Raw genomic sequence first — 27,172 nt, 5'->3', positions numbered from 1 at the left:
GGGCTTGGCTGAAACAAGATGGACACAGTCAGGGGAGATCAAATTGGTCAGCAGGCAGTCCATTATCTACTCCGGACAGGAAGAGGAGGGAATGACAAAGTAAGCAATGTGGACCTGTGGAAAAGAAGAAGCCAGGAGCCCATTGACTTACAAATTTGAAGGAGAAAATGGAGTTGAATTGGACACACCCTCAGGAAACCTGCCACAAATTTCACCCGGCAAGCCCAGAAATGGAACCCCCAAAGAAAATGGAAAAGAGGTTTCCCCAGGAACAGCTGGAGACGAGTTGGCCAGTCAGAAATGTCTGAGAGTGGGCTCAACTGTGGAGATCTCGAAAGAACTACCAACAACCGAGTGAGGTGGAGGACATTTGTCAATGGTCTATACTCCCTGTAGGGCTTGAGAAGTAAGAGACAGCTCCAAGGATCATTACATGTTGAGTTGAATTTAATTTAGAGATACAGCGAAGAAACAAGCCTTTCAGCCCACCGAGTATGCACCAACCTGCGATCCCCGCCCACTACACACTGGAGACAATTTACAATTATACCAAGCCAATTTGCCTTCAAACCTGCACATCTTTGGCATGTAGGAGGAAACAGAAGATCTCGCAGAAAACCCATGTGGTCACGGGGAGAACGTACAAGCTCGTAGTCGGGATCAAACCCGACTCTGACGTTGCAAGTGCTGTAAGGAAGCAACTCTACCGTTGTACCACCACCGCCCTTTTAGCATGTTGTTGAGCATGGGCTTTTAGGACTGCTGTGGTGATATTAATACAAAGGGTGCAGTGACTGGGTAAAATGGTTATTTTACAATCTCAGCCTGCCGAGTAGTCACAGAGCGGGGTGGGTGTGGAGGAGAAATAGAAAATATTGGAGTCACCATATCATCATGCAGGTCAAATGGAGCGAGTAATCAAGTCAATATTTCATGTCTAAGCCCTTTCAACAGAATGTGCATGTTTTAAGTTGCATTGATGGGAGAAGGGTGGAGCGAGCTAGGGAATAATGTCTGGGGTTAGACATGAAGAGAAATGGAACAACAGAGCGGATGTTGACACCAGCTGAGAGAAGGTGGTGAGGTTGTTTAATTACAGTCAATCTGTGTGGAGGAGATGTAAACAGAGGATAATGTTTAGTTAAGTTTAGAGATACAGCATAGAAACAGGCCATTCGACCCACTGAGTCCATGACCATTGGTTGCCCATTCACACAAGTTCTATGTTATCCCATTTTTGCATAATTTCCCGAAACACCAGGGGAAATTTACAGAGGTCAATTAACCTACAAACCCACACATCTGTGGGATGTGGGAGGCCACTGGAGCACCTGGAGGAATCCCACATTGTCACAGAAAGAACGTGAAAACTCCACACAAACAGCACCCAAATTCAGGACGGGACGCTGACACTATGAGGCAGCAGCTCCTCCAGTTCTGGAGCCATGGTGTCTTTCCTACACCGAGAACAGCAGAGAGGGCAAAAAAAGCCTATGAGATGCAGAACAGAGCAGGAAATCCAAATTATGACAATAGACAATAGGTGCAGGAGTAGGCCATTCGGCCCTTCGAGCCAGCACCGCCATTCAATGTGATCATGGCTGATCATCCATAATCAGTACCCGTTCCTGCCTTCTCCCCAAATCCCCTGATTCTGCTATCTTTAAGAGCCCTATCTAGCTCTCTCTTGAAAGCATCCAAAGAACCAGCCTCTACCACCCTCCAAGGCAGAGAATTCCATAGACTCACAACTCTGCAAAAGCTGAAAATATTCAGCAGGTCAGGTAGCATCAACTGGAAGAGGAGATGTGTGGGTGAGGTGGGGGAAGGATGGATGTCCAGTCTGTGGGAATAATGTAGATTTCATGGATGATGAGTTTACAGACTTTAAGTGGTTTCCCCGCCACCTTACTCAACATCCCATTTTGTGAAAATGGAACTGTTCTCCGATCATTGTTGGGTCAAATTATTTTCCTAACATTATTGCAGGAGAACCTTCAGCAGAAGAACAGCAATGATAAATCAATAAAGAGATCACCATCTCCTTCTTAAGGGCGTTTAAGGATGAGCAATAAACCAGCCTTGAAAGTCTTGCTCAAAAATCAAAAAATAAATTAATAGAAAAAAAATCCTTACCAGAAAACGTGATATACTTTAGCAGCCTGCACAAAGCAAATGTAAAGATACAACAAAGAGATTTGTGGCCGCCAGCCCTACATTTTTTTTTTGAGTGAGGTTATAAATAGGACATGATTCAATCACTGAGCTTTTCATATTTAAAATTAGGCACACTTGAGCTTAATAAAACTGTTATGGCGAGTTTAAAATTTAAAATCAAGTCAACATTTGACCCAGAGCAAATGCAATGGTTTCTGCTGATAGACAATTGCGCTACAAGGCAATTTTATTCTGTTATTATCGAGTGGGAGAAATAAGATAGCTGACTCTGGACGGCGTGAATCAGATATAAATCACTGTTCAAAGGAATGTTATAAATGAAGAATAAAGACCTGTTTGATTAAAAACTTGACAATACATGTGCTTTGTTGATTCCTACTTTGCAAGTGTAAAATCAAAGCAAAGTGGAAATAGAATTGATGATCTAAAACATTTGAACGCCTGAAACAAATTACCAACTACTGTTAAACTTAAGTAAAATAAACAGCTGACTTTGTAACAAACAGTTGCAGATTGAAGCAACAAAATCTGCTGGAGGAACTTTGGGTGAAGCAGCATCCGTAAATGGGAAGGAATAATCGGTGTTTCAGGTCAAAACCCTGCATCAGGACAGTTGCAGACTGAATGCCAGTTTAATTTTTCAACACTGAGAACTTGAGGATGCATCTACAACTGTTGCTATCAATATTAAACCACATTGCACATAATAAAATATCAGGGAAAATACTTTGTTTTGTTGAGCAGTACATTTTTTTATTTATCAGAATTCAATTTTATCTGACCCAGAGCAAATGCAATGGTTTCTGCTGAGGGAGGGGGAAGAACAATGGGCCCCGGCATGGGGGGGGGGGGGGGGGGGGGGGCAGCCGTGAGGAGGGGCAGGGGGGAGAACAAAGGGGGACCTGGCACGGGTGTACTTTGTGACTTTGTAAGCACTCTTTATGGGCGACTATTTGCATACCTTAGGTATGCACACAAAAAAATTAATTGTGACTTGTCACATGTGACAATAAAGTATTCGATTCAATTCAACCTACTGATATTATAGGTCTCATCCAAACTATTCGGTTTGTTCCTGGTTGCTGATCAGATGCAGTTATTCTCCCATCCATTCCCCAATAATTCTATTTGCCTGATCACCTTCTATATCTCTCATTTCCCTTTCTCCTGACTCTCAGTCTAAAGAAAGGTCTCGAGCGGAAACGTCACCTATTCCTTTTCTCCAGAGATGCTGTCTGACTCGCTGAGTTACTACAGCTTTTTGTGTCTATCTTTGGTTTAAACCAGCATCTGCAGTTCTTTCTTACCCATGTGAACTGTAAGCTTGACTTGAAATGAATTTTGCTTTCAGGGAACAACACAGAAAGTTCCAACAGCTTAACCTTCCATTTAGTTACTATGTTCATGCACGGCTGCTCCACAAACAGACCACTGTGATACTTGCTTATTAACAAGCAATCTACTATCCATGCACCAAGCTATTCGCAATACATCCACTGCATGTTTAAGATGAATGCTTTAACTGAATAACAGTAGCACCACAACCATTGTCCAAACTTTTGATCTGAAGTCTATTTGCAGGAGTTCATCAGTAGTTATTCCAACACCTACCAGGTCTCACAAAGACAAGGAAGTTTAAAGGGGAATAATCTGCGTTCTCTGAGATTTATGGTTAAGAAATAATAATGCAGAATTTTACTCCTGAAAATCTATTTTGAATGTATTTTTCTCTTCATGCCTTATTTTGGATGTGCTGGACAACAGGCTCATTTAAACTGAGCAGTGCGCAGTCACTTTAATCTCAGCACAATATAAGTAGAACTAATTCAGTCATTGCTTTTTAAGGGCACCATCCACCTTCAGTTAATTTTGAGTTTAATTTATTTTACTTAGGTAATTGCAGTGATTCAACTACTCGCCCACATGGTGGGATGCACAGGAGCTCTTACTGGCTGAACATCTAAATTAGTGCAGTCAACAAGTTAAATCGATGGATTTTCAAGACTGAAATTAACAATTAGTGTCTCAAGAAAATAACAAATACGGTTAGAAATTTGCTTTAGTTGCTTGTCTGGAATGCATTATACAGGTATTACATTCTAGGGGCGGCACAGTGGTAGAGTTGCTGCCTGATAGGGCTAGAGACCCGGGTTCGATCCCGACTGTATGTACATGGCTGCGTGGGCTTCCTCCGGGTGCACCAGATTCCTCCCACATTCCAAAGACGGCAAATTCCAAATTGGCTTCTGTAAATTTGGCCCTGTGTGTTGGACAGAACTAGTGTATGGCTGATCACTGGCCGATGTGGACTCGTTGGGCCAAAGGGCCTGTTTCCATGCTGTACGTTTAAACAAAATTAAAGGTTTGACTCTGGGCTTATAACATTCGGTTCCAGTGTCAATGGAGACTCATCAGAAGTGGACTGCAACACCGGGTTACAACAGACTTATTTGGGCTGAGATACACCCCACTTAGTTTAATTTAAAGATACAGTGAGAGAACAGGCCCTTCGGCTCACCAAGTCTGTGCCGACCAGCGATCTTGGTACAAATAGCACTATCTCACACACTGGGGACAATTTACCATTTTACCAATTAACCTACACACATGAACATCTTTGGAGTGTGAGAGGAAACCAGAGCACTGGGAGCAAACCCACATGGTCACTGGGAGAACATGCAAACTCTGTGCAGACAGCACCCTTAGTCAGCTTCGAACCTGGGTCTCTGGTGCTGTAGATTAAAGAATGTGCCGCCGCAAAGTTATTTCCAAACAAACTGCAACATTAATGCAAAGCTAACAAGATTGAACAGGAGAGACTAGGCTGACTGCGCCATGGATCTTAAATTACATCTGCATTGGTGCTCTGCTCATTCATTTTGTTACTTGGAAATTAAAACTAATTTCCTTTTTTGTTATTTTGAAGTGATTGGCCTGCTCAAATTTTCAAAGAGAAAATTCATCAGCTTCAACAGAATCACTGTGCATCATAAGTCTGCAAGATTCGTCTTTCAAGCAGATAACTAACAACATCTGGAACACTGCGTTGGAATTAGCTTGATGCATGGTTCTGAGCTACAGACATTTGCTAAAAACTATTTATGCACCCTCGGACACAACCACTAAATCAAAAATGAGGCAACTTTATTTTTCTTACAGCTAAAGTACTAATAAATATGTACACATGTAGAATCATCAGTCCATTTCACATCAAGTGTATGCTTTCTGCTGATTGGAAAAAAACACATTGTAAATTGTGTGCTCAGTCACTAGTTTATGCATTTATGGTTTTGTAACCCCAAGTTGGTTACAGTGGTACAAATGGAACATGAACTGCTTACCAATGCACAGGTATATAGCTTGTCGATTGTCTGGATCGGACAGGGGTGGCTTTAATTGGCGGTGTGCTTGGAGCTAAGTGGGGTGCCCCAAATAAGAAATTTCTCTTCTAGAGTATAACTGAGTGCAATATCAGTTACACTCTGATATGTACAGTAGTATATCTGGCATGAGATGGTTGGCCATTCACTGATGGAGCTTGTCTGAAGAAGGGTTTCGGCCCGAAACGTTGCCTATTTCCTTCGCTCCATAGATGCTGCTGCACCCGCTGAGTTTCTCCAGCTTTTTTGTGTAACCACTGATGGAGCTTGGTGGATCTGGTTCATGTTTCCCATCAACAAATAGGCATTACATGGTAACTATTAATGGACCATGGAACAACTTTCACCGAAAGGGCAAATCAAAACAAATCCTAAAGGGCTCCTTTACGATCTATATTTCCATTTCGTTAGGGCAGCAGTTGCCTTCCTGCGATGAGGAGCGGAAATTGATGGATGAGAACAGTACTGATTCTTGTGGAAAAATAAGTTAAATATGAACATGGTTTTTTTTAAACACTGATTGGAAAAATATTGACTAGCTGACTGCTCAGAGCTAGAATGTATTTGAATAGGGAGAGACAGTTCATCAGTGCTCTATTGGCGAGTGTGTGTTTTTTTCTCTGATGCTGCTATTCCAACCAAATTGATTATTAATTACATGAAAACTTGATAATGGTAACATATGTAGCACCATTCACACTGACTTTTAGCCCCAAGTGAAAATGTAGCAATGACAATATGAATATGATGACAGAAAAATAGTAATAGTTGACTTTCTTCTGTGTTTATTCTAAACCTGGTTTGATTTTCTAACTTTGGAACCAGAAATTTAATCATGTATATTAATAATGTATAATCATACATGTATAATTTATTGTTAATAATAGTTTATTCCTCTCCATCACTTTTACCTGTTTTCCCATCAACCAGATACTAAATACACAGATTCAAAGTTATCATCCACGTAGAGACTGATTATTTTTGCTTCACTGTAACTCGCTTATTTTAAGAACTTGGTGACACCTGCCAATGTCTGGACAACACTAGATTAGGCAGCACTGTCAGAATTCTTTGGGGGCTTTTAGTGGATAGTTGCATTCTCCACTGGGACCAGCCAGACAAAAGACCATTCTTTAATGTTTTCCTTGGGCTTGTGTAAGTCATCTGTCATTTTTTTTGAGGGGGGGGGGGCGGCACTAACAGGGCTCCACACCCCAACAAAACATCAATCTCACTTTTTAGGTCATTGCCATTCCTCATCGTTATCTGCTGTCAGACTCTGAGCATCTGCCAATGGCTGGGGCAAAAAATGTTTTTCCTTGTGAAAGATGAACGACTCAAGTGCAGAGAAACTATGTGCAGATTGGATCTCATCACTCGCTTTGATCACAATAATATCACTATTATGTTCAAATGCTCCTGTCAATAGCCTTTGGGAAAACAGTGTCGATATGATGCTCTACCACTTGTCCTGTCAATAAGCTGCTTGAGCTCTCACTTTGCAACTGCAATGACTTGAAATGCTTTGTATTCAATGTAGGCATCATTCAACAAGTCAGCATTCATATGGTTGGTAGATCTGTTGGAACAATTAACGACAGACACAAAAAGCTGAAGTAATTCTGCGGGACAGGCAGCATCTCTGGAGAGAAGGAATGGACGACGTTTCAGGTTGAGACCCTTCTTCAAAAAATTAGAACTATTGGATCAGGTTGAATTATTTCCCCAATGAGAACTCTTTGTAATGGAAACAGAAAATGCTGGCGCTACTCATGTCAGGCAGCACCTGGTGAGATATAATCAATGACCTTGCATCAGAACTATAAAGTTTGCTTCAAATGTTGCTCAAATGGAGAAGACAGGGGTTGTCGGGGGATTGATGATCAGGCAGAGACAGATGGCCAAATCCAGGGGAAAGATGCAAAAGGGACCTGAAGGGCAGATTTTTCACATGAAGGCTGCAGGGTATGGGGGAATGAGCTGCCAGAGGAAGTAGTTAAGGCAAGTACAATGATCACATTTAAACTCTCACTTCTAAATTAACTAGCAAGCACTATCTCTGTCATGCCTCCACACCATCGGCCAGCATAGTTTGAAAGTGTGCTCTCATCTACGTCAACCACTTATTACTGGGCACCCTGCTGGGAAGTGCAAACCCCAGCATTGCAATAAGTGCAGGTTTCGTACTGCAATCTTGCAGATTTACAGGCACTGCTAAGGTGGCGTGGTATCTGCATCAAATGTTTCAACTGTTCCCCATAAGTTTGCAGGGTCTACAAAATTTAGCTCTTAAAGAATCATTCTGATCATTATAATCACTCCATGCTATCTAGCTGGAAAGATAATACTGAACATGGTAAATTTACAATAAATTAGGAAGATCATTAGCAGCCTAAAATAGGAATTATTAATCACACTGCTGTAAATGAGCCTTGCCATATCAGTGCCCCGTGGTTAGAGTTGCACACCAATGCATCAAAGGAAGGAATAGGACTCGGACATACTATTTGAAATTTGTTATCTATCCAGTGATGTGAGGTGACCTTATTCTCCTTCTCAGGCAGTTCCTCGGATTAAAGATCCGAAGTGGACATTGAAGATGACACGTTTCCACTCTGGTTCAAGGGGTTGTGTAGTCACTGTGGGAACTGCAGACTCTTCTCCAAATGGGGCAGGAGGTGACTAGCAGCGAGTTGGTAGCTGGAAAGGTGCTGTGCTTCTGCTGCCAGCACAGGGCTTCCCTATGCTCTCAAGGCATTCATTCGTCACTCCCACCATCATCCTTTGTCACTTCTACCCGCCATGATGGGCCAAAGATTCCCAGGAGTCAGCGGAGCCATTTCATTTCCTGAAGGAATTTCTGAGAACTTCCTTTGACTTTTTTCCCTCGGCCTACCTGGCAATCATATCCCACAACAGTGCTGACTCACTTTGATTCCTTCACCATTTCACGTTTTGCTCAAGTTCCAGCACCTGTTGTTGTAGCACGGAAACAGGCCCTTCAGCCCAACTCGTCCATGCCGACAGAGATGCCCCATCTAAGCTCGTCCCAGTTGCCCATGTTTGGCCCATATCCCTCTAAACCTTTTTTCTCCATCTACCTGTCGAAGTGTCTTTTGAATGCTGTTATTGTACCTGCCTTTCTGGAATCAATTTCTAGAAATACTCATCGAATACAAACACAATGTTTGAGCCATGTCTGCGAAGTCATGATAAATTGAAAGTTGTTCTGAAGCCATTCTACTCACTAATGAAGGATGGCAAATCAGCCCTCTGGAACAAAACTGTCAATCCAAGTAGACCATGGCCAAGGAAGCACATCTAGCCCGGTCACTCATTCTAATCTTTATAATTTATTTTGACAATTGCTGAAAGTATGCTCATCAACCAGAGCTGTCAACTTTTATTTATGAAGCTTCTGTATTTTCATGGCTATTGCACAGAATTCTGCTTTCCTAACATGTCATTTATTACAGAAATGGCTTGATTGACTGCATTAAAAGAACATTATAAACGCAAATTTATTTTGTCTTGTGAAATTTGGGCAAGCTCGATTTTGCCATTAATGGGTTTATTAGGGGTTGCTCCTTTAAAAAAAAATACAAGCAATTAATGGAAATAATTAAAGCCAGAAATGCAATTACACTTAAAGTCTTATTCAATAGTGTTGAGGACAGATCCCTGAATAAAATTGATTGACTACGAAAGTACAGGGAATGTAAATTTCTTTGCAAAGCTGAAAATGTTTCTGGAGAATGTGCCAAACTAAAAGCCCCAAAAAATTGCCCCTAATTATTTTTCTCAAAGATGGATGCAACCTTAAGCCTAAAGTAATTAGTACTGTTAACCTGAGTTTCTGTACTCTTAATACATACATTCTGAGGCCAATAGAAACCAATGTTCACTGGTTTTAATTTGTGCTTCCAGATGCTTTTCCAAACATTTAACACTCCAATAACTTCTATTCAGAATAAATGAATAGCAGTAAAAACAATTTTCATTATGACATCTCATTAAGCAGCATAAAGAAACTGCCATTTAAAAACATAATAATTTTATTTAAACTTGGTCAAAGTACTTGTAAGAATTTATTAAAGACCAACTCAACGCTGACAGCTGTGACAAGCTGAGAGGTCCACTCCAAGCAAGTCCGCCTATAGGTCAACATAACGAGCAGAGGGATGAGAGACACAAAATGCTGGAGTAACTCATCGGGACTCAACTCAGTCTGAAGAAGGGTCTCAACCCGAAACGTCACCCGTTACTTCTCTCCAGAGATGCTGCCTGTCCCACTGAGTTACTCCAGCATTTTGTGTCTATGCTCAGTTTGAACCAGTAATCTGCAGTTCTTTCCTACACACGAGCAGATGAATGATTAATTTAGTATATCAAGGCCTCCGAAGGTCATGGCCACCACACTCAATGTAGGCAAACTTGTGAATCAAAGCTACACTGTTAAAGTGAAGCAGAGCCAACAAAAGTGCTGACCTTATTGATAATTGTCAATAGATTGAAGAGGCAGCACCATGGGCACAATATAATGCAGCCACCTGCCTCCTGTGGAGGGATATGATGTAGGAATGAATACTATTGATATCTAGATATTTAAACCCAAGGGGCACTTTCAGTGAACAAGCATCTGAGTAGAAAGGAGATCATAGTAGATTTGAGCCACAAAGGATAACTTTAGAACACTTGAACATAAAAAAACTTAGGAGCAAGGCTCGGTCATACAACATATTGCCATCAAATCATCCGGCTTAAGGCAAGATTCTACGGGAGTTGTTTGATATCTAATTCACTTGGACAACCAACCTTCCAATTTGTCAACATTGCCCATGGTGTTTTAATGAAAGCGGGCATTGAGAGCTAAATTACACATTGACTGAAAGTAGGCACAAGGGATTACCATAATATAATGAGCCAGCAATTGTACAACACAGACTGACAATCTTTAGGTTGCCTGATTGTTGATGATTCTGTTCACACTCAGGTCCTGTTGGTAGGAGGTGACAATTATGACATGTCAGAGATAGAGATAAAGAGCAGGGAAACGGGTCCTTTGGGCCACGCTGACCATCACACATAATCCCACATTGACCTAAACAATTTTTATTCAATTTTTCTATATCTGCTTTAAAACTTGCCATTGACGGCCTCCACAGACTACTGTAGCAAAGAGTTTCACAGATTCACCACCCTCTGACCACCCAAAAGAAATTCCTCCTCATCTCCTTCCCAAAGGAACATCCTTTAATTCTGAGGCTATGATCTCTAATCCTAGACTCTCCCATAGGTGGAAACATCCTCTCACATCCACTCTATCAACGCCATTCACTATTCGGTACGTTTCAATGAGGTCCCTCCTCATTCTTCTAAACTCCAGTGAGTACAGGCCCAGTGCTGTCAAATGCTCATCATATGTTAACCCACTCATTCCTGGGATCATTCTTGCACACCTATTCTGGACCCTCTCCAGGGCCAGTGCATCCTTCCTCAGATATGGTGCCCAAAATTGATCACAATACTCAAAATGCGATCTGAGCAGCACCTTATAGAGCGTCAGCATTACATCCCTGTTTTCGTATTCTAACCCTCTTCAAATAAATGCTTTCACTATCGATTCAACTTGCAGATTAACTTTTTGGGAATCCTGCATTAGCACTCCAAAATCTTTTTGCACCTCCGATTTCTGATTTCTGACTTCTCTTGTCGTCCCATTCAGAAAATAGTCTATGCCTTCATTCCTACAACCAAAATGCATGACTCCACATTTTGCTACACTATATTCCATGTGATTGTGGAATTCCAGGTCCAGGTTCCAGGTTGATTTAAATGGGTGCAGTGGTGATGTTCAAATGACTGGTCCCACAAATATTTCTGATTTAAAAGCTGCAGATAGACCAAAGTGCACCCCTTAAATACCCTCATTACCTCACCCCTCACTACAACATCACTCCAGAGGGACCTAGTGTAGAGGGACCGCCAACAAGGAAAAGGGACTATTGGGACTACATTTGTAAGCACCATATACGTGGTGACGTTTTGCATGCTTTGTGTATCGTATGCAAAACAAGAATTTCACTGCAACGTGTCACGTGTGATAATAAAGTATTCATTCATTTATTCGTAGTGGAAATAAAATACTCGAGATGGCCAGGAAATTGTGGAAAATTAAGATGGTAAAGACATATCATCTCTGAAGCCACCAGTTCCGATACCTGCACTGCTAAAAAAATAGGAAATGCATTAAAGGTTGGAACTCTGTGGACTATGACATCAAACTTGAACACAGTGCAGCCAGGGCAACAGATGTGCCACCACTAGACCCACCCGACTATGGGTGAACTGGGGTTGGGGACTGGACTTTGTGCCTTCCCTCATGGTGGGAGCCATTGTGGGGGGATGTTCTTTGTGTTTAAGACTCTCATTGGTGTTATGTCTATATTCTTTCTTTGTGTGCTGCAAAATGGCAAAAAGAATTTCACTTCATTACACCTCGGTGTATGTGAATGTGACCAATAAAATACCTTTGATTCCTTTGATACTAGAAGTCGAGGTCAAACACAAATCCTACTACAAAGAAATAAGGTGAGGACTTTGAAAGAGGAATGAGCAGAAGCTGACTTACGCACTGAGAAACCAATCACTTAATGAACCTGCCACCAATTTTACGGAGTGCAGAGAAGACAATTTGACCCAGTGTACATTTCAGCATGGACTATCCCAGCATGGAATGAATAACCAGCTTCATCAACACAATGCATCTTATACCTAATATCTCAGCTTCCCTTAACGCTTCCATAAAAAAGTCAGAGAAAAGTCCTGTCAAAAGTCTGCACGATTTTTAATTGTTTCTGATGCCGAAATATTTGAAATTATTCAAATAAATAAGCAATAAGTTAAAAAGATGGTAAAATACTAAACTTTAAATCGTCTTAATTTTTATTTTTTAATCTTGATTTTTAAACTAGTATAAATGAAGTAAGTAAAACAAACTGACCCTTCACCTGACATTTCCCTCAGGGTTGCTCTTTGCCAGCCATCCCTGGTGTCAAATGCAGCTGCCCCTTCCCTTTGGTAACCAGTGATACACTAAAGGACTTGCAGCAAATCCAGAGGCAGAGGCTGAGTCAGAGGATAAATGCATCAGGCAGCAATCCTCTTGGAGTGTCAGCTACTTGTTTATCACATTTCAGTCAAACAATCACACTATTTAGTTTAGTTTCGTTTAGAGATACAGCATGGAACCAGGCTCTTCGGCCCACCGAGTCTGCACCGACCAGCCATCCCTGCACACAAACGCTATCCTACACAGACTAGCGATCATTTTACATTTTATACCAAGCCAATTAACCTTCAAACCTGTGCGTCTTTGGAGTGTGGAAGGAAACCAAAGACCTCAGAGAAAACCCACGCACGCCACGGGGAGAACATACAAATTCTGTACAGACAATCACCCCGGTCAGGATCGAACACGGGTCTCTGATGCTGTAAGGCAGCAACTCTACCGCTGCGCCACCAGGATATGGAAAAAAATAATTTCTTGAAATAGTAATTCAAATACATCTTTTTACCATTCACTCTGTACTGACGTCCCCAGAAGTAATCTATTGCAGCCATTTTCTCATCTAATTAGCAGTGATTATACATTCCTATCATTTTCTCATCATTGATGGAAACAAGTATATTCATTGAGCACATAAAAAATGAGGAATGCTTTCTGAACCTCAATGTTATTACTTTAGCATATTCTCCTGAGCTTTAAAACATTGCTAATTGATACTAGCTGAAAAAAATTGTGACTTTAATTTGCCGCAATATCCTCAGCAGAGAGAACCACCAGCTAAACAGAAAAGTAAGTATAATTTAAGGCAATCTGAATGATTCCAAATTCCACAGGGGCTTATGGTCTTACTAATTAATGATAGTCACCACAGCCTATTTTCGCTCTCATTCAGTGTGGTCCAGCAATGGTAACCACAGCAATCACAAGGCAATTTGAAATAGAAACAGAGATATCTGGAAACACTGTTTGTGGAATAGGAAACAATTGATTTTTCACGTCATCTGGTGAAGGGTCAGAGATCTAAAATGTTAACACCATTGAAGGCAATGTATAGGAGGCACTGCTTCTAAAAGGCAGCCAGCATCATCAAAGACCCACGCTACCATGGCAACACTCCTACCATCGGTAAGGAAATATGAGCCTGATAACAGTGACCACCCAGTGCATGAATAGACTCTTCCCAACACCATCTATCTCGCCTTTGAACACTACACAACACACACCTCAACTATGATCTTCTATAGACAGTCTTTGGTTGCACTGGCTATGAGATTTGGTTCTGCACTAGTATTGGAGTTATTAATTTATTGATATTTGTGTTGATTATTATAAATGATCTGTGGTTATATCTTGTCTCTTGAACAGTTTCTCTTTCCACAGATGCTGCTGTTTTGCTGATCGTTTCTTGCTTGTTCGCTTTTTATTTCAGATTTCCAGCGTCTGCAGTTTTTTAAATTTTGTTGGAGTTTTGCTGACAGTTGAAATTGCCAGAAATTCTCAGCTTAGGTGCAGTTACTCTTTGAGACTAAATCACAAGCATCAATCCTATTCCTGTAACAAACACATTTACTGTGAAATTCAATAATGCGACTGAAAACTGCAGAATTGTTTTTTTGTTATTTCCATCCATTATTGTGCTTGCTGTTATAATGAAGAAATGTACCAAAAACACAAATACATTAACTATCTAATTTATAATCTCACTCCGTCTGTAATACGATGAAGCCAAACACAGGGAATATTGCCCCAATCTATGCATGGAGTTATTACAAAATAAAATAATGGAGCCTCTAATCTTGAGGTGAAAGGAAATACTTTTAAGTTTAAGTTGGTGAAATCTGTCACCAACTTGAAGTCTTAAGTTGAAGACTTCACTCTTAATGTGAAAACAAAATAAATATTTGGATATATAAAGCGTGCTATTCTATATCTACAAATCTTCCTGTTAGGCTTTCAAATATTTATTTTTGAATTGCACCATAATGTACCAAACACAGCAAATATTTGACACATGGCAAGATTTCAAAAGGAAAACAAAAAGATCAATGGTCCACTAATCTGTTTACTCATAGATGTGGATGACGTGAGGAGGATTCACGTTCAAGAGCGATAGGAGCAGAATTAGGCCATTCGGCCCATCAAGTCTACTCTGTCATTCAATCATGGGTGATCTATCTCTCCCTCCTAACCGCATTCTCCTGCCTTCTCCCCATAATCCCTGACACCCGTACTAATCAAGAATCTATCAATCTCTGCCTTAAAAATATCCATTGACTTGGCCTCCACAGCCTTCCGTGGGTGGTAGTATGGTCAGGATTTGCAGCAATCTCACTGCCTTCTCTCAGCGGGGACAAATAAATTGAACGCAAATAAAATTGAACAGGGCCTTGGTTTTAACGATAACAACACAGTGTTTCTGCTACAGGTTGAGATTCATGAGACTTTGGCCAATATGATGTACTTCTAAAGGCATTGTAAAGAGCCCGAGTTTACTCTGAAGTAATTTAGCACAGAACTGCAGCTCGTTCAAAACATAATCTACAGAAGCAATCATGTTGATTTAATTGTGACTTGGCAGCAAATCAATTTACTTCATTTGAGGTTCTTTTTATTCCCCCTTCACTAATGCAACACCTGTACCAGGATGTGAGTGTCATTACTATTTTACAGTTCACTCCTGAGGCAAACACTTGCAGGAGGCAAATATGATTGGCAATTGATTCTGTGAAATCTTCTGCTTGGACTGCCTTGACAGACATTGAATTTTATGCCCAGTGCACTAGAAGAGCTGTATTCAATCAATTGACAAATATGCAGGTACTATAAGTCAGTAGAAAACATCGTATAGAAGAAGCTATACAAAAACATTATACAGCGACAGACTCTGGAGGCCTGACTAAAATTACCGGTAGCTTTACTACTGTACGACATAACACTAATCCACTGCCTCACTTGAGTCTTAGTATTTGCAATACAGTTATAATTCTGTCATTGCTAAATATGATTTACCAGGCATTTTATTATATTCTATTTATTAGATATTAAATTTAAAGGGCATGAATTTCATTGAAAATCTTTAAGTATCTTCTGTATTGGTTATTCCTGTATGAGCATCCTGAGCAGCTATTTTCAGTGTTGGATGTGTCAAAACATACCACAAATATGAGCTGCATTTATTGCCGAGCATTTTACTGTGAGATTGCTTTGCTATTGTGCTGACATTAATCTTTACAGTGCTTCATAAATTTCCTCTCAACCACAATGTTCCCCAATCACTGAAATATCTCACAAGCAGATGGTTTAAACAAAGTAAAAAAAGAAAAACTTGTCACTGTATTTTTTCACGGTTACATTTGCAAATAATGGTCTTTTGATGTTTTTAATTGGTTTTATTTGCCTTGAAGGTTTCAGCCTTCTCCCAACTCACATGGACTTCAAAGCGCCAATATTGTCGAGGCAGCGTGTTTGAGCTGTGCCAGTGAGGTGGTTGCAGACCAGTTATTTTCCCAAGGTGTATCAGTATCATTCTGCAGTTCCGTGTGTGTTCATTCTGTCAGTGTCTATCTTTAATTTCAAGATTTAGTTCAGTACTGAGACACAAAAGGACAACAGGCCCTTTGGCTCACCAAGTCCATGCCGATTATCGATCATCTGATCATACTAGTTTCATGTTATTCCTCTTTCTCATTCATTCCCAAAATACTACTGGGCAATTTACAGAGGCCAATTAAGCAGCACACATGCACATCTTTGGGGTGTGGGAGGAAACCAGAGCAACTGGAGGAAACCAACACAATCCACAGAGAAAATGTGCAAACTCCACACATGCAGCATCCAAGGTTAGAATTGGACTGGCGCAGTGAGGCAGCAACTCGACCAGCTGCATCGCTGTGCTGCCCAAGTTATTTATCCAAGATGCATCAGTATCAAGTTGACAGTGGTGGATGGAGGAGAGGCATGGATAAGGTGAATGAGCTGTAGGCTCAGAGGCACTCTGAGTGTTTCAAAGTCAGTTGTAGGAGGTGCACGGAGGCTGAGAGGTAGCTGCATGGAGGCAGGGGGACAGAGTGCATGTAGAGTTGTTGGCAGAGTGGGCCGCAGGAGACCACACAGAGATCAAGCTTGCAGATTGAACGCGACCTGCAGTGGCACTGAGCAGCAGTGAAGGACATCAACAGCATTGTCTGGCCAGGCCAAACCCTGCAGCACAGGCCCGGTGCTAAACCCGGGCAGCGGACAGTTAAGGCCAAGGAAAGACCATGCTTTTAAGAATTTGAAAGGCCACAAGCACCAGAAATGAGGCAAAGCTGTGTATTGCCTCAGTGAAGTCTAATATTCTTACGTAAGCCTTGCACTTTTGTACTTGCGTATGATTGTGCTTCAGTGCAGTAGGATTTTACTGAATTATATGTGAAACAAAAAAATCAATGCATCCAGGTACATGTGCGCCATTAAACTATTGACTGAACCATTCAATTTTGAGAAACAAGAGGTCAATAGGCAAAACCTTCCACAGAGTCATATTTACACAGTGTTCATTTCTCACAGAGAGAAGGTGGGGGAAGAGAACACAATGTGATGATGGGGCTGTGCACATCCACATCAACATGTCATTACGTCTTGTGTACTGTACACTTAAAAATAATTATTGAACTGAGGAAAGAATAAAGGAGAACACTTTCCTTTTTGTTTAATTCTAAATCCACGTCATTCTCACAGTTAATCTTGGTGATTAATAATCAGTCCTCATGTGATTGGAGTTGAGTGAAAGGAAGGCATAAACAGAGAAAACACTTTTTTTTACCCCTTCATCCTGTTGAGGAAAGCCACTAAGTTTGTTTTTCTATCTTTTTTTATTTTTAGTTAGTTTTAAAAGTATGTTTCTCTAGTTTCTGTAGCTTTTCTATGTGGGGGAGGGGGGTAGGGTAAGGGGGAAACTGTTTCCCAGTCACTTCCTGGCGAGGATGCGACTATTATCCGAGTCGCGTCCTCACCCCCCTCCTCGCGGCCTACCAACTGGATTGGAGCGGCCTTTCCTGCTGGGGACCGAACCAGAGCTCCAGCAACGGCGGTGCAGAGCTGGATTCACCACGGAGTGGGCGATGCCTTACCTAGGATCGCCGTTTGAGCTCCGGAATGCTGGGCCTGCTGCTTCAACATCGGAGCTGGGGTCTGGAGAGCTCCCAGCGTGGCTGGCACTGACTTCAACATCGCGGAGTCCTGGGGCCCTTTGCCGAGTGCCGCCAGCATTGAATCTCCACCCAGCGCGGCCTGGAGACTTCGGGAGCCGCAGACTCCAGTAGGAGGTGGCCGATTCGGATATTCAAGCCGCTGAGGATGTCCTCCAGTCCCAACGTCGGACTTCCATCACCACGGCGAGCGGGCCTGAACATCGGGCCGCCCGTAGCGTTGAACAGTGGAGGTTCGGGAGTCCCCCGACCACGGGAGGACAACAGAGGAGGATGACTGAATTTTGGCGCCTTCCCTCACAGTGGGAAACTTTGATCCCACTGTGTGGGGATGTCTGTGTTGAAAACTATCGTAGGTAGACAAAAGTGTTGGAGAAACTCAGCGGGTGCGGCAGCATCTTTGGAGCGAAGGAAATGGGTAACGTTTCGGGCCGAAACCCTTCTTCAGCCCGAAACGTTGCCTATTTCCTTCGCTCCATAGATGCTGCCGCACCCGCTGAGTTTCTCCAGCACTTCAGTCTACCTTCGATTTCCCAGAATCTGCAGTTCCTTCTTGAAAACTATCGTGTTCTGTGCTCTTTATTATTTGTATAGCTGTATGGTGACCACACTTTCACTGTACCTATTGCTACATGTGACAAATAAATGTATCTCGTATCTTTTAACTGAAGGTAACTTGTGAATGAAAAGTGGCTCCCTGTGAAGCGGCATAATGCAAAGTGCATAACTGCAGGGGAGCAGCATGAGAGTTGCTGCCTTAAAGTGCCAGAGACCCAGGTTCGATCCTGGCTACGGGTGCTGTCTGTACGAAGTTTATATGCATTCCCTGTGACCACGTGGGTTTTCTCCGGGCGCTCCGATTTCTGCCCACATTCAAAAGGTGTGCAGGTTTGTAGGTTTATTGGCTACTGTATATTACATGTAGTGTGTAGGATCCAAAACTGGGATAACTATTGTACGGGCGATCATTGGTCCGCGCGGACTCAGTGGGCCGAAGGGCATGTTTCCACATTGTATCTTTAAAACAAAAAAACTAAAGCTAAAAAAGTTTGATTCATAGTTCGCCAAATGTGAATATCCTTTGCCAGACTACCCTGCCCCACCCAGTCCTTTTCCAGCTTTCTCTCCCCTACTACAATCAGTCTGAAGAAAAGTCCTGATCCAAAACATTGCATATCCATGTCCTCGAGAGATACTGCCTGACCCGCTGTGTTACGCCAGCACTTTGAATTCTGTGCAAGATTTCAGCATCTGCTGTGATTGTGTCCACAGTCTGCTTCTGCCCTCGTTCAAAGGTTGACAAATAGCCATTCTCAAATGCTCACTTAGCCAGACAGGAAATTCGTGGACCACCACAAAAGATTGAATATTACACACACCCACTCACTTATGTAACTTATCTTGGCTGCAGTTTCTCCAACACAGCTTCATACAATGACCCTTCCATTCTCAGCTTCCCCACTCTGGGTCCTGACAATACCACTCTCTGTGCCAGTGCTGGGAGATCTTTTATTTTTTCCTCTAGAAGGATTTTCCTCCAATTTTGTTGATTGTGTCCTCAACTATGTCTTTTCCATCTCCCATTATTCTGCCCTCATCCCCTGCCCAACCTACTTCTACATATAATGAAGGACATTCCACAAATGTCATCACCTCCATTGTAATGCCACCACCAGCAAAACTTCCCTCTCCCCCCTTTACTCTTGTGTAGGAGACTTTCACAGTATCTTCCCTTGTAGCTGCATCTTCTCACAGTATCTTCCCTTCAGTGACTGCTCTTTCATCTTCTCACTTGCTTGTATTGAGGTGCAGCAGCAAATTACTTTTACTCCTTTAAGTTTTACTCATTTAGGTTTTCTATATCCTATTCACTGCCCACAATGTGGCTTCAGATTCAGACACACATTATATTACTGTCATGCATAGCAAAGTGCATTAATAGTTCTCGTTGACATGAAGCTATAGTAGTAAACAGTATACATACAGTATTGATAAATGCAACAGTAAATACCACAAGTGTAAAACTGCAGAATTGTGCAAGATTGGAGGGCAAACCAAAGTAGTGCAGAAAACATTCAAATACAATAAATGAAAACCAAATGTGGTTGAATTTAGAGTAAGAGCATGTGGCAGCACCACCATAAAAGGGAGGAAATCAACCCATTTATCATTCTAATTGCCAGCACTCTTGTGCTACATACAGTTTGATTCAGCATCTGGTTGAGTTTCCAATGCAGGGTATTTGGCACAAGAGTAAACTGCAGATGCAAATAGCGAAGTGTGAAAACTAACTTCACCCCGTTTCTGAAATGACACTTCATGAAATTTTAAACAGCTTATTCATCCACAAAGGATTTACACGCATAGGATGGCACCAAACAAAAATGTCACTTCAACATGCAATGAAACGCCCAACAAAAAACCCCACCAGAAAGTGATTATTACAACATCCTCAAAGTCTGTGCGCGGCAATGTCTTGTGCGTACTATAGCTAGATTGGAGAATGGCAGCCTGACAGTAAACACTTGACCAGATGTCCTGTCCATCAGTGAAGCTGCTGTCCACAGTTGCATTCTACTGTACTCCCTGGTGTCCACAATTGCCGAACTCAGTCACTCTTCATTAGTTGAGCAAAATCAGAATGGCTGGTGGAGAACTTCAATAGTTCACTGCAAGTAACTCTGCAGATATCTCAGAGAATGATATTGTAACAATTTACATTGAGCTAACCTTTGGAAGAGGCTGCAAGACATTCCCATTTCATCACCGCTAATTGCAGAACTCTAAAACAGAAATTGCTTGTTTTCCCCTTTCCTTTTCCAACACCACCATATCTCAAGGCTGTCAGAATCCCCGTGCTTCATGCTTCAACACCACACAAAGGATCACCGTACTTCATTATTTTCTTCTCCCGCAATATTTGTTCCCCAGGTCACTCATATTTGATACATGGTCATAGACTCATAGAGTGATATCGTGTGAAAACAGGCATTTCGGCCCAACTTGCCCACGTCGGCAAACATGCCCCAGCTACACTAGTCCCACTTGCCTGCGTTTGGCCCATATCCCTCCAAACCTGTCCTATACCCATGTACCTGTCTAACTGTTTCTTACATGTTGGGTTAGTCCCTGCCTCAAACACCTCTGATGGCAGCTTGTTCCATACACCCACCACCCTTTATGTGAAAATGTTACCCCTCAGATTCCTATTAAATCTTTTCCCCTTCACCTTAAACATCTGATCCTCGATTCACATACTCTGGGCAAGTGACTCTGTGCATCTACCCAATCTATTTCTCTCAAGATCTTATACACCTCTATAAGATCACCCCTCATTCTCCTGTGCTCCAAGGAATAGAGACCCAGCCTAATCAACCTCTGCCTGTAGCTCAGACCCTCTAGTCCTGGCTACATCCTTGTAAATCTTCTATGTACCCTTTCCAGCTTCCAACTTCTATTTCCTTCTAGGTTCCATAGTTTCTTGGTCCTTCCCTTCATTTTCAGATCTCTTTGTAGCCTCATTCCAATCACCGTACCCAACTGCAGTCCTCAACACAGTTGTTCACCCTTCCCATTCTTACCAAGCATGTCATCAATTATGTGCACCACATTTCCGCATAGATGGTCAGGCAGTGCGGTGGATGCAGGAATGATTTACAGGAATGGTTCCACAGATGAAAAATGATGACAAAGTTGGAAGCCTGGAGAGGCTGTTCCCTTCAGAGCGTACAAGGTAGAGAGAATGACAAAATTATTTAAAACAACAAATTGTCTCCTTCTGTGCTGTGAGATTACATTATTCTACCAATCCACACAACAGGTATCAAGACTTGAACTCAGGAATCCACACACCAAGTATGGACTCTTTCAGGTTTTTTTTAAATTTCCCTTTACTTTGAAAAGCCTCCTGAAAATATAATGCTTCATCAATGCCAATAATCATCTTTCACTCTTCCCCAAATTCCTATTATGTATTTCTCCACACCAGTCTCTTCCAGAGTGCCCTTAAACTTCCTCTTACACATCCAATTAACTTTGCTTCTCACATTGTCACACATTTTAGCACTGAGCTTTAAATAATCATATAAAAGCTATATTTTTATGATTAAAAACTCAAAAATGGCAAACAGATTACATGAATTTATCTACCTTTTAACCCGTCATCTGCACTACAAACTTCATCATGAAATCACAGTGTGGATATTGTTTTAATGTATCATGTTTTATCTCATGTGTGTTCATATCAAGAAAGATCTGACCTTCCAGGTAACATACTCAGTGTCTACTTGTTTGGACAGGTTAACCGAAATGAAACTACTAGGCCACAGACTTTCACTTCCAACATATAACTTACTAATTTTACACACAGGTCACTAAGCTGTACTCATAAAGCCTTGCATCACTAATCTAATAAAAAAAGAGAATGCTTAACAGTTTCTAATACTGCAGAGCAAATGGAATTTTTTTATTGCCATCTATCCTACCAGACTTGCAACAATAAAGTCTTCAAAAACAATGCAGCTCATAAAGGCTTCTTTATAGCTCCCCTGTAATTATAGCTCAACATATGCTGCCACTTAATCATAAATAATCTACCTATTACCTATTAAAATAAGATCAAAATGAATGCAAGTGAAAAATTGTATTAATGATGATGCATTCTCAACACTACGGACCATGAGCCGCATATAAATCTCCGTGCACTTAACAATTACGACTGTCACAGAATATCAACCACAGATTTGTCCTTTCTCTGCAACCAAGTTGATTTGATAAATCTCACCAGTCTTTGCATGGCAATGAACATTTCCAGCACATCTAAGTTAAATCATGTCACTTAACAGTGTTGCATAATTCAACTCAAAAGTAAACAGAGGGCACAAACATCCAGATCTGTGCATGGTGCACTGAAGAGTATCCATTATGCAAAGTGTCTTCAAAACAACATTGGTAACAACAGCAAATTTCTCAACAGGAATTTTTCTAACATTTCACAACTGACATTTCACCAAAGTGAGAACATGGGGTATTACCTTGACTCTTTGTTTCGTTCTCACTGCATCCATACTTTCAGTGTCCATCCTGGCGTCGGCCAGCATTATCTCTGCTTCTGTCAACCACTTGGCAAAGTCTTTCAGGTCACTGTTGAAGGCGCGCCATTTTTCCACATTTCTATTAAATCTCCTGGTTAAAAGAAGTGCAGGTTTTAATTCGTATAGTGATTTTGCCTGAAGTTGTACATTTTCAATTATAAGTTCACAAGAGGAATAATAATAATAATAATAATAATAATAAATTTTATTTATGGGCGCCTTTCAAGAGTCTCAAGGACACCTTACAAAAATTTAGCAAGTAGAGGAAAAACATGTAAGCGGAATGAAATAAATAGTAGAGACTTGACTAGTACACAAATTAAAGACATAATTCAATTCAAAACACAATATGAGGCAATTCAAGCACAGATGAAAAGGGAGGGGGATGTGGGGCTAAGGATAGGCAGAGGGGAAGAGATGGGTCTTGAGGCGGGACTGGAAGATGGTGAGGGACACGGAATTGCGGATCAGTTGGGGGAGGGAGTTCCAGAGCCTGGGAGCTGCCCTGGACAAGGCTCTGTCCCCAAAACTGCGGAGGTTGGATTTGTGGACGGAGAGGAGACCGGCTGATGTGGATCTGAGGGACCTTGAGGGTTGGTAGGGGGAGAGGAGGTCAGTGAAATATGGGGGGGACAGATGGTGGAGGGCTTTGTAGGTGAGGACCAGGATTTTGTAGGTGATCCGGTGGGAGATGGGAAGCCAGTGAAGTTGTTTGAGGACTGGAGTGATGTGATGCCAGGATTTGGTGTGGGTGATGAGACGGGCGGCTGCGTTCTGGACCAGTTGGAGTCGGTTGATGTAGGTGGAGCTGATGCCAAGGAGAAGTGAGTTGCAGTAGTCCAGTCGGGAGGAGATGAAGGCATGGATGAGTCTTTCATCAGAGGGAGGTGTGACAGAGGGTCTGATTTTGGCGATGTTGCGGAGGTGAAAGAAGGAGGTTTTAATGACATGGCGGATGTGAGGCTCAAGGGAGAGGGTGGAATCAAAGATCACGCCAAGGTTGCGGGCCTGGGGAGATGGGGAGATAGTGGTGCCGTCGATGGTGAGAGTGGGGTTATTGATTTTGCTGAGTGTGGATTTGGAGCCTATGAGGAGGAATTCTGTTTTATCGCTGTTGAGTTTGAAGAAGTTATAGATAGGGTAAATTCACAGTCTTTTACCCAGAGTAGGGGAATCAAGAACCAGTTAATAGGAAACTGATGGGCAACTTTTTTTACACAAGGACTGGGAGGTATATAGAACAAGTTCCCAGAGGAGGTAGATGTGGTAGGCACCATCAAAATATTTAAAAAGCATATGAACAAGTACATGGATAGGATAGGTTGAGAAGGATACGAGCCAAACGCAGGGAGGTGAGACTAGTGTAGGTGGGGCATGTTGGTGATTGTGGGCATGTAGGTGAGTGTGGGCATGTTGAGCCAAAGGGTCCGTTTCCACGCTGTATGGTCCCATGACTCTTTTATCAAATTTTAAATTAACAACAAACAATTAAAAAAGATCTTGGAAAATGGTCCAGATGGTATAAGTCACAATTCAATGCTCTATGGTAAATGATTTGGAAGTCTTCAAAGTAAAGGTCCACATCATTGTTTTTCTACCAAAACAGTAAGTGTATCTGTACAGCAGCGCAATTAAAGAACATGTTGGAGCTTTTCCCACAATTGATAATTAATTACCCAGGCTCATGGAGATTAATTACATAGCTTTGCCCACACTAAGATGTGAAGCAGAATTTTGTTTTCAAAGAAATACAGCATTTCCACACATTAGCTTGGAATTTAAAAAAAAGCAATTTACCACTGGGAATCTGCTCAAACAATCTACGGCAGGTTGAAACAATTATAATGATACTAGATTTCTAATGAAAAGATTTTGGTATTTGCGTGTCTTTAATATATTTTTTGTTACTTTTTCCATTTTGGACAATTTTAGTTATTTAAATAACACTTAGTCAACTTGGAAATGTTCTATTTTTCCCACAGTCAGAAGCATGCAAAGATTTTGACAACTCTGAGAATCAGCTAAACCTGGGGAATCAGCTGAGTTGGAGATAGAAAACTGAAGATCCTGGCATTGTGGGCAAAACACAAGCTATTGAAGCAACTCTGTAGATCAGACAGCATCAGAGTCTGCAGAAGGGCTATTTCCCTCCATTGATGCTGCCTGACTTATTGAGTTCCTCCAGCACTTTGTGTTTTGAATGAGCTGAGTTTGCTTCAGCATTGTTTGACGTCAGGACCTGTTCTGACTTAGTCCACATGATGGTATTCATACTGAATACCAACGATGGAATCATCTTCTCTTAATAACATATCTTTGGGGGATAGACACAAAAAGCTGGAGTAACTCAGTGGGACAGGCAGCATCTCTGGAGAGAAGGAATGGGTGATGTTTTGGGTCGAGACCCTTCCTCAGATCCAAAACTTCACCTATTCCTTCTCTCCACAGATGCTGCCTGTCACACTGAATTACTCCAGTTTTTTGTGTCTATCTTCGGTTTAAACCAACATCCCGTCTGCGAGTGCTGTCTTTATGGAGTTTGTACATTCTCCTCATGACTGCATGGGTTTTCTTTGAGATCTTTTGTTTCCTCCCACACTCTAAAGATGTACAAGTTTGTAAGTTAATTGGCTTGGTGTATGTGTAAATTGTCCCTAGTGTGTGTATGATAGTGTTAATGTGCAGGGATCGCTGGTCAGCGTGGAATCGGTGGGCCGAAGGGCCTGTTTCTTCGCTGTACCTCAAGACTAAACTAAACTAATTCCATTGGATAATCTTTATCTGCAACTAGAGAGAGTAAGATTTTGCTCTTAGGGCAAAGAGAATCAAGGGATATGGGGAAAAAGCCTGAACGTGGTACTGATTTTGGATGATCAACCATGATCATATTGAATGGTGGTGCTGGCTCGAAGGTCCAAATGGCCTTCTCCTGCACCTATTTTCTATGTTTCTATGTTAACTACCTTGTGCATAAAAAATACAAAGTGGCAGAGTATCTGAGCAAGTCAGGCAGCATCTCTGGAGAACATGGATAGGTGACGTCTTGGGACATTATCTATCGATGTTATCCACATATGCTACCTGACCTGCTGAATTACTCCAGCAATTTGTCTTTTTTGGTGTTCCTTGCAGTCTACCATATGCATCACCTTTGTGAACCGGTGAATGTGTTATTTTATTATACAACTGGCATTTCATTATTTAACCTCAAAACACTCTTAAATTGCAAAGTGGTAAAAACACAATGTCTTGTTGATTGAAGGAACCCAATGCAAAATAGTCACATTTGGAGATTATGCAAATTGAAATGGGTAAATTTACAAGTTGTCTGAGAACTAGCAACTAGGTTTTATAAGGTCTCAGTCTGAAGAAAGGTCCCAATCCGCAATTACACCTAGTCATGTTCTTCAGAGATGCAGCCTGACCGTTGAGTTAGACTGTAGTCTTTAGAGGTACACTGCAGAAAGAGGACACTTCTTAAACCAAGTATGCGCCGACCAGTGATCACCCCATACACTAACACTATCCTACACACTCTGGACAATTTACAATTTACCAAGACCAAGTAACTGACATAACTAGCGTGGGAAGAAACCGGATCATCTGGAGGAAACCCACGCGGCCACAGGGGGAACCTACAAACTCCACACAGACACCACCCATAGTTAGGATCGAACCCATGTCTCTGGTGCTGTAAGAGTGCAACACTACCATGTGCCACTGTGTCACTCCTGGAGTTACTCAACACTTTGTATCTTGTTTTAAAGGAGCTGGCAGTTTTACCCTGTCTACCAACTGACATACCCAAGACAAACAGAGAAAACTTTCCGAATACCATGCCGTCGCCGCCACATCCCCAAGGCTGTGAGGATCTGCTCGTGGTACTTTTGCCATTCAACAGCGACTTTGTGGTGTTCAGTGAGGCTAAAGCTTTGAGAATTCTGCACTGCTTGCAGTGAGGAATTCACCCATAATAAAAACATCAGGTTGGGTCTGCCACAAGAACTTCTCACCCAAACATTACAATACAGGATAACAGACAGGTGGGAGTAGTGTAGATGGGACACCTTGTTTGGCATAAGATCAAGCTGGGCTGGAGGGACTATTTCCGAGCTTGATGACTCTATGAATGCTTGGAGATCTGTCACTGTTACTGAAGATAAATACAAAATGCTGGGGTAACTGAGCGGGACAGGCAGCATCTCTGGATAGAAAGAATGGGTGGCGTTTCAGGTCGAGGTCTTTCTTCTCGACCTGAAACAT

The 27,172-nt window shown here is 41.8% G+C and overlaps 1 protein-coding gene across 12 annotated transcripts in view; it reads right to left on the bottom strand.

Moving 5' to 3' along the window:
• Positions 1-27,172, bottom strand: part of dmd (dystrophin) — a 1,582,845-nt gene that overhangs the window by 691,473 nt on the left and 864,200 nt on the right. For all 12 annotated transcript variants that reach the window (XM_055644518.1, XM_055644513.1, XM_055644515.1 and 9 more), the window contains one exon: positions 22,850-23,000. In XM_055644518.1, the coding sequence (XP_055500493.1) occupies positions 22,850-23,000 (151 nt within the window). The remainder of the gene's footprint in view (positions 1-22,849; positions 23,001-27,172) is intronic.

The sequence above is a fragment of the Leucoraja erinacea genome, chromosome 13 (genome assembly GCF_028641065.1).
Source record: "Leucoraja erinacea ecotype New England chromosome 13, Leri_hhj_1, whole genome shotgun sequence".
NCBI classification, from domain to species: domain Eukaryota; kingdom Metazoa; phylum Chordata; class Chondrichthyes; order Rajiformes; family Rajidae; genus Leucoraja; species Leucoraja erinaceus.
Note: the sequence above shows the minus strand (reverse complement) of the source record. Positions and strands in the feature narration are given on the sequence as shown.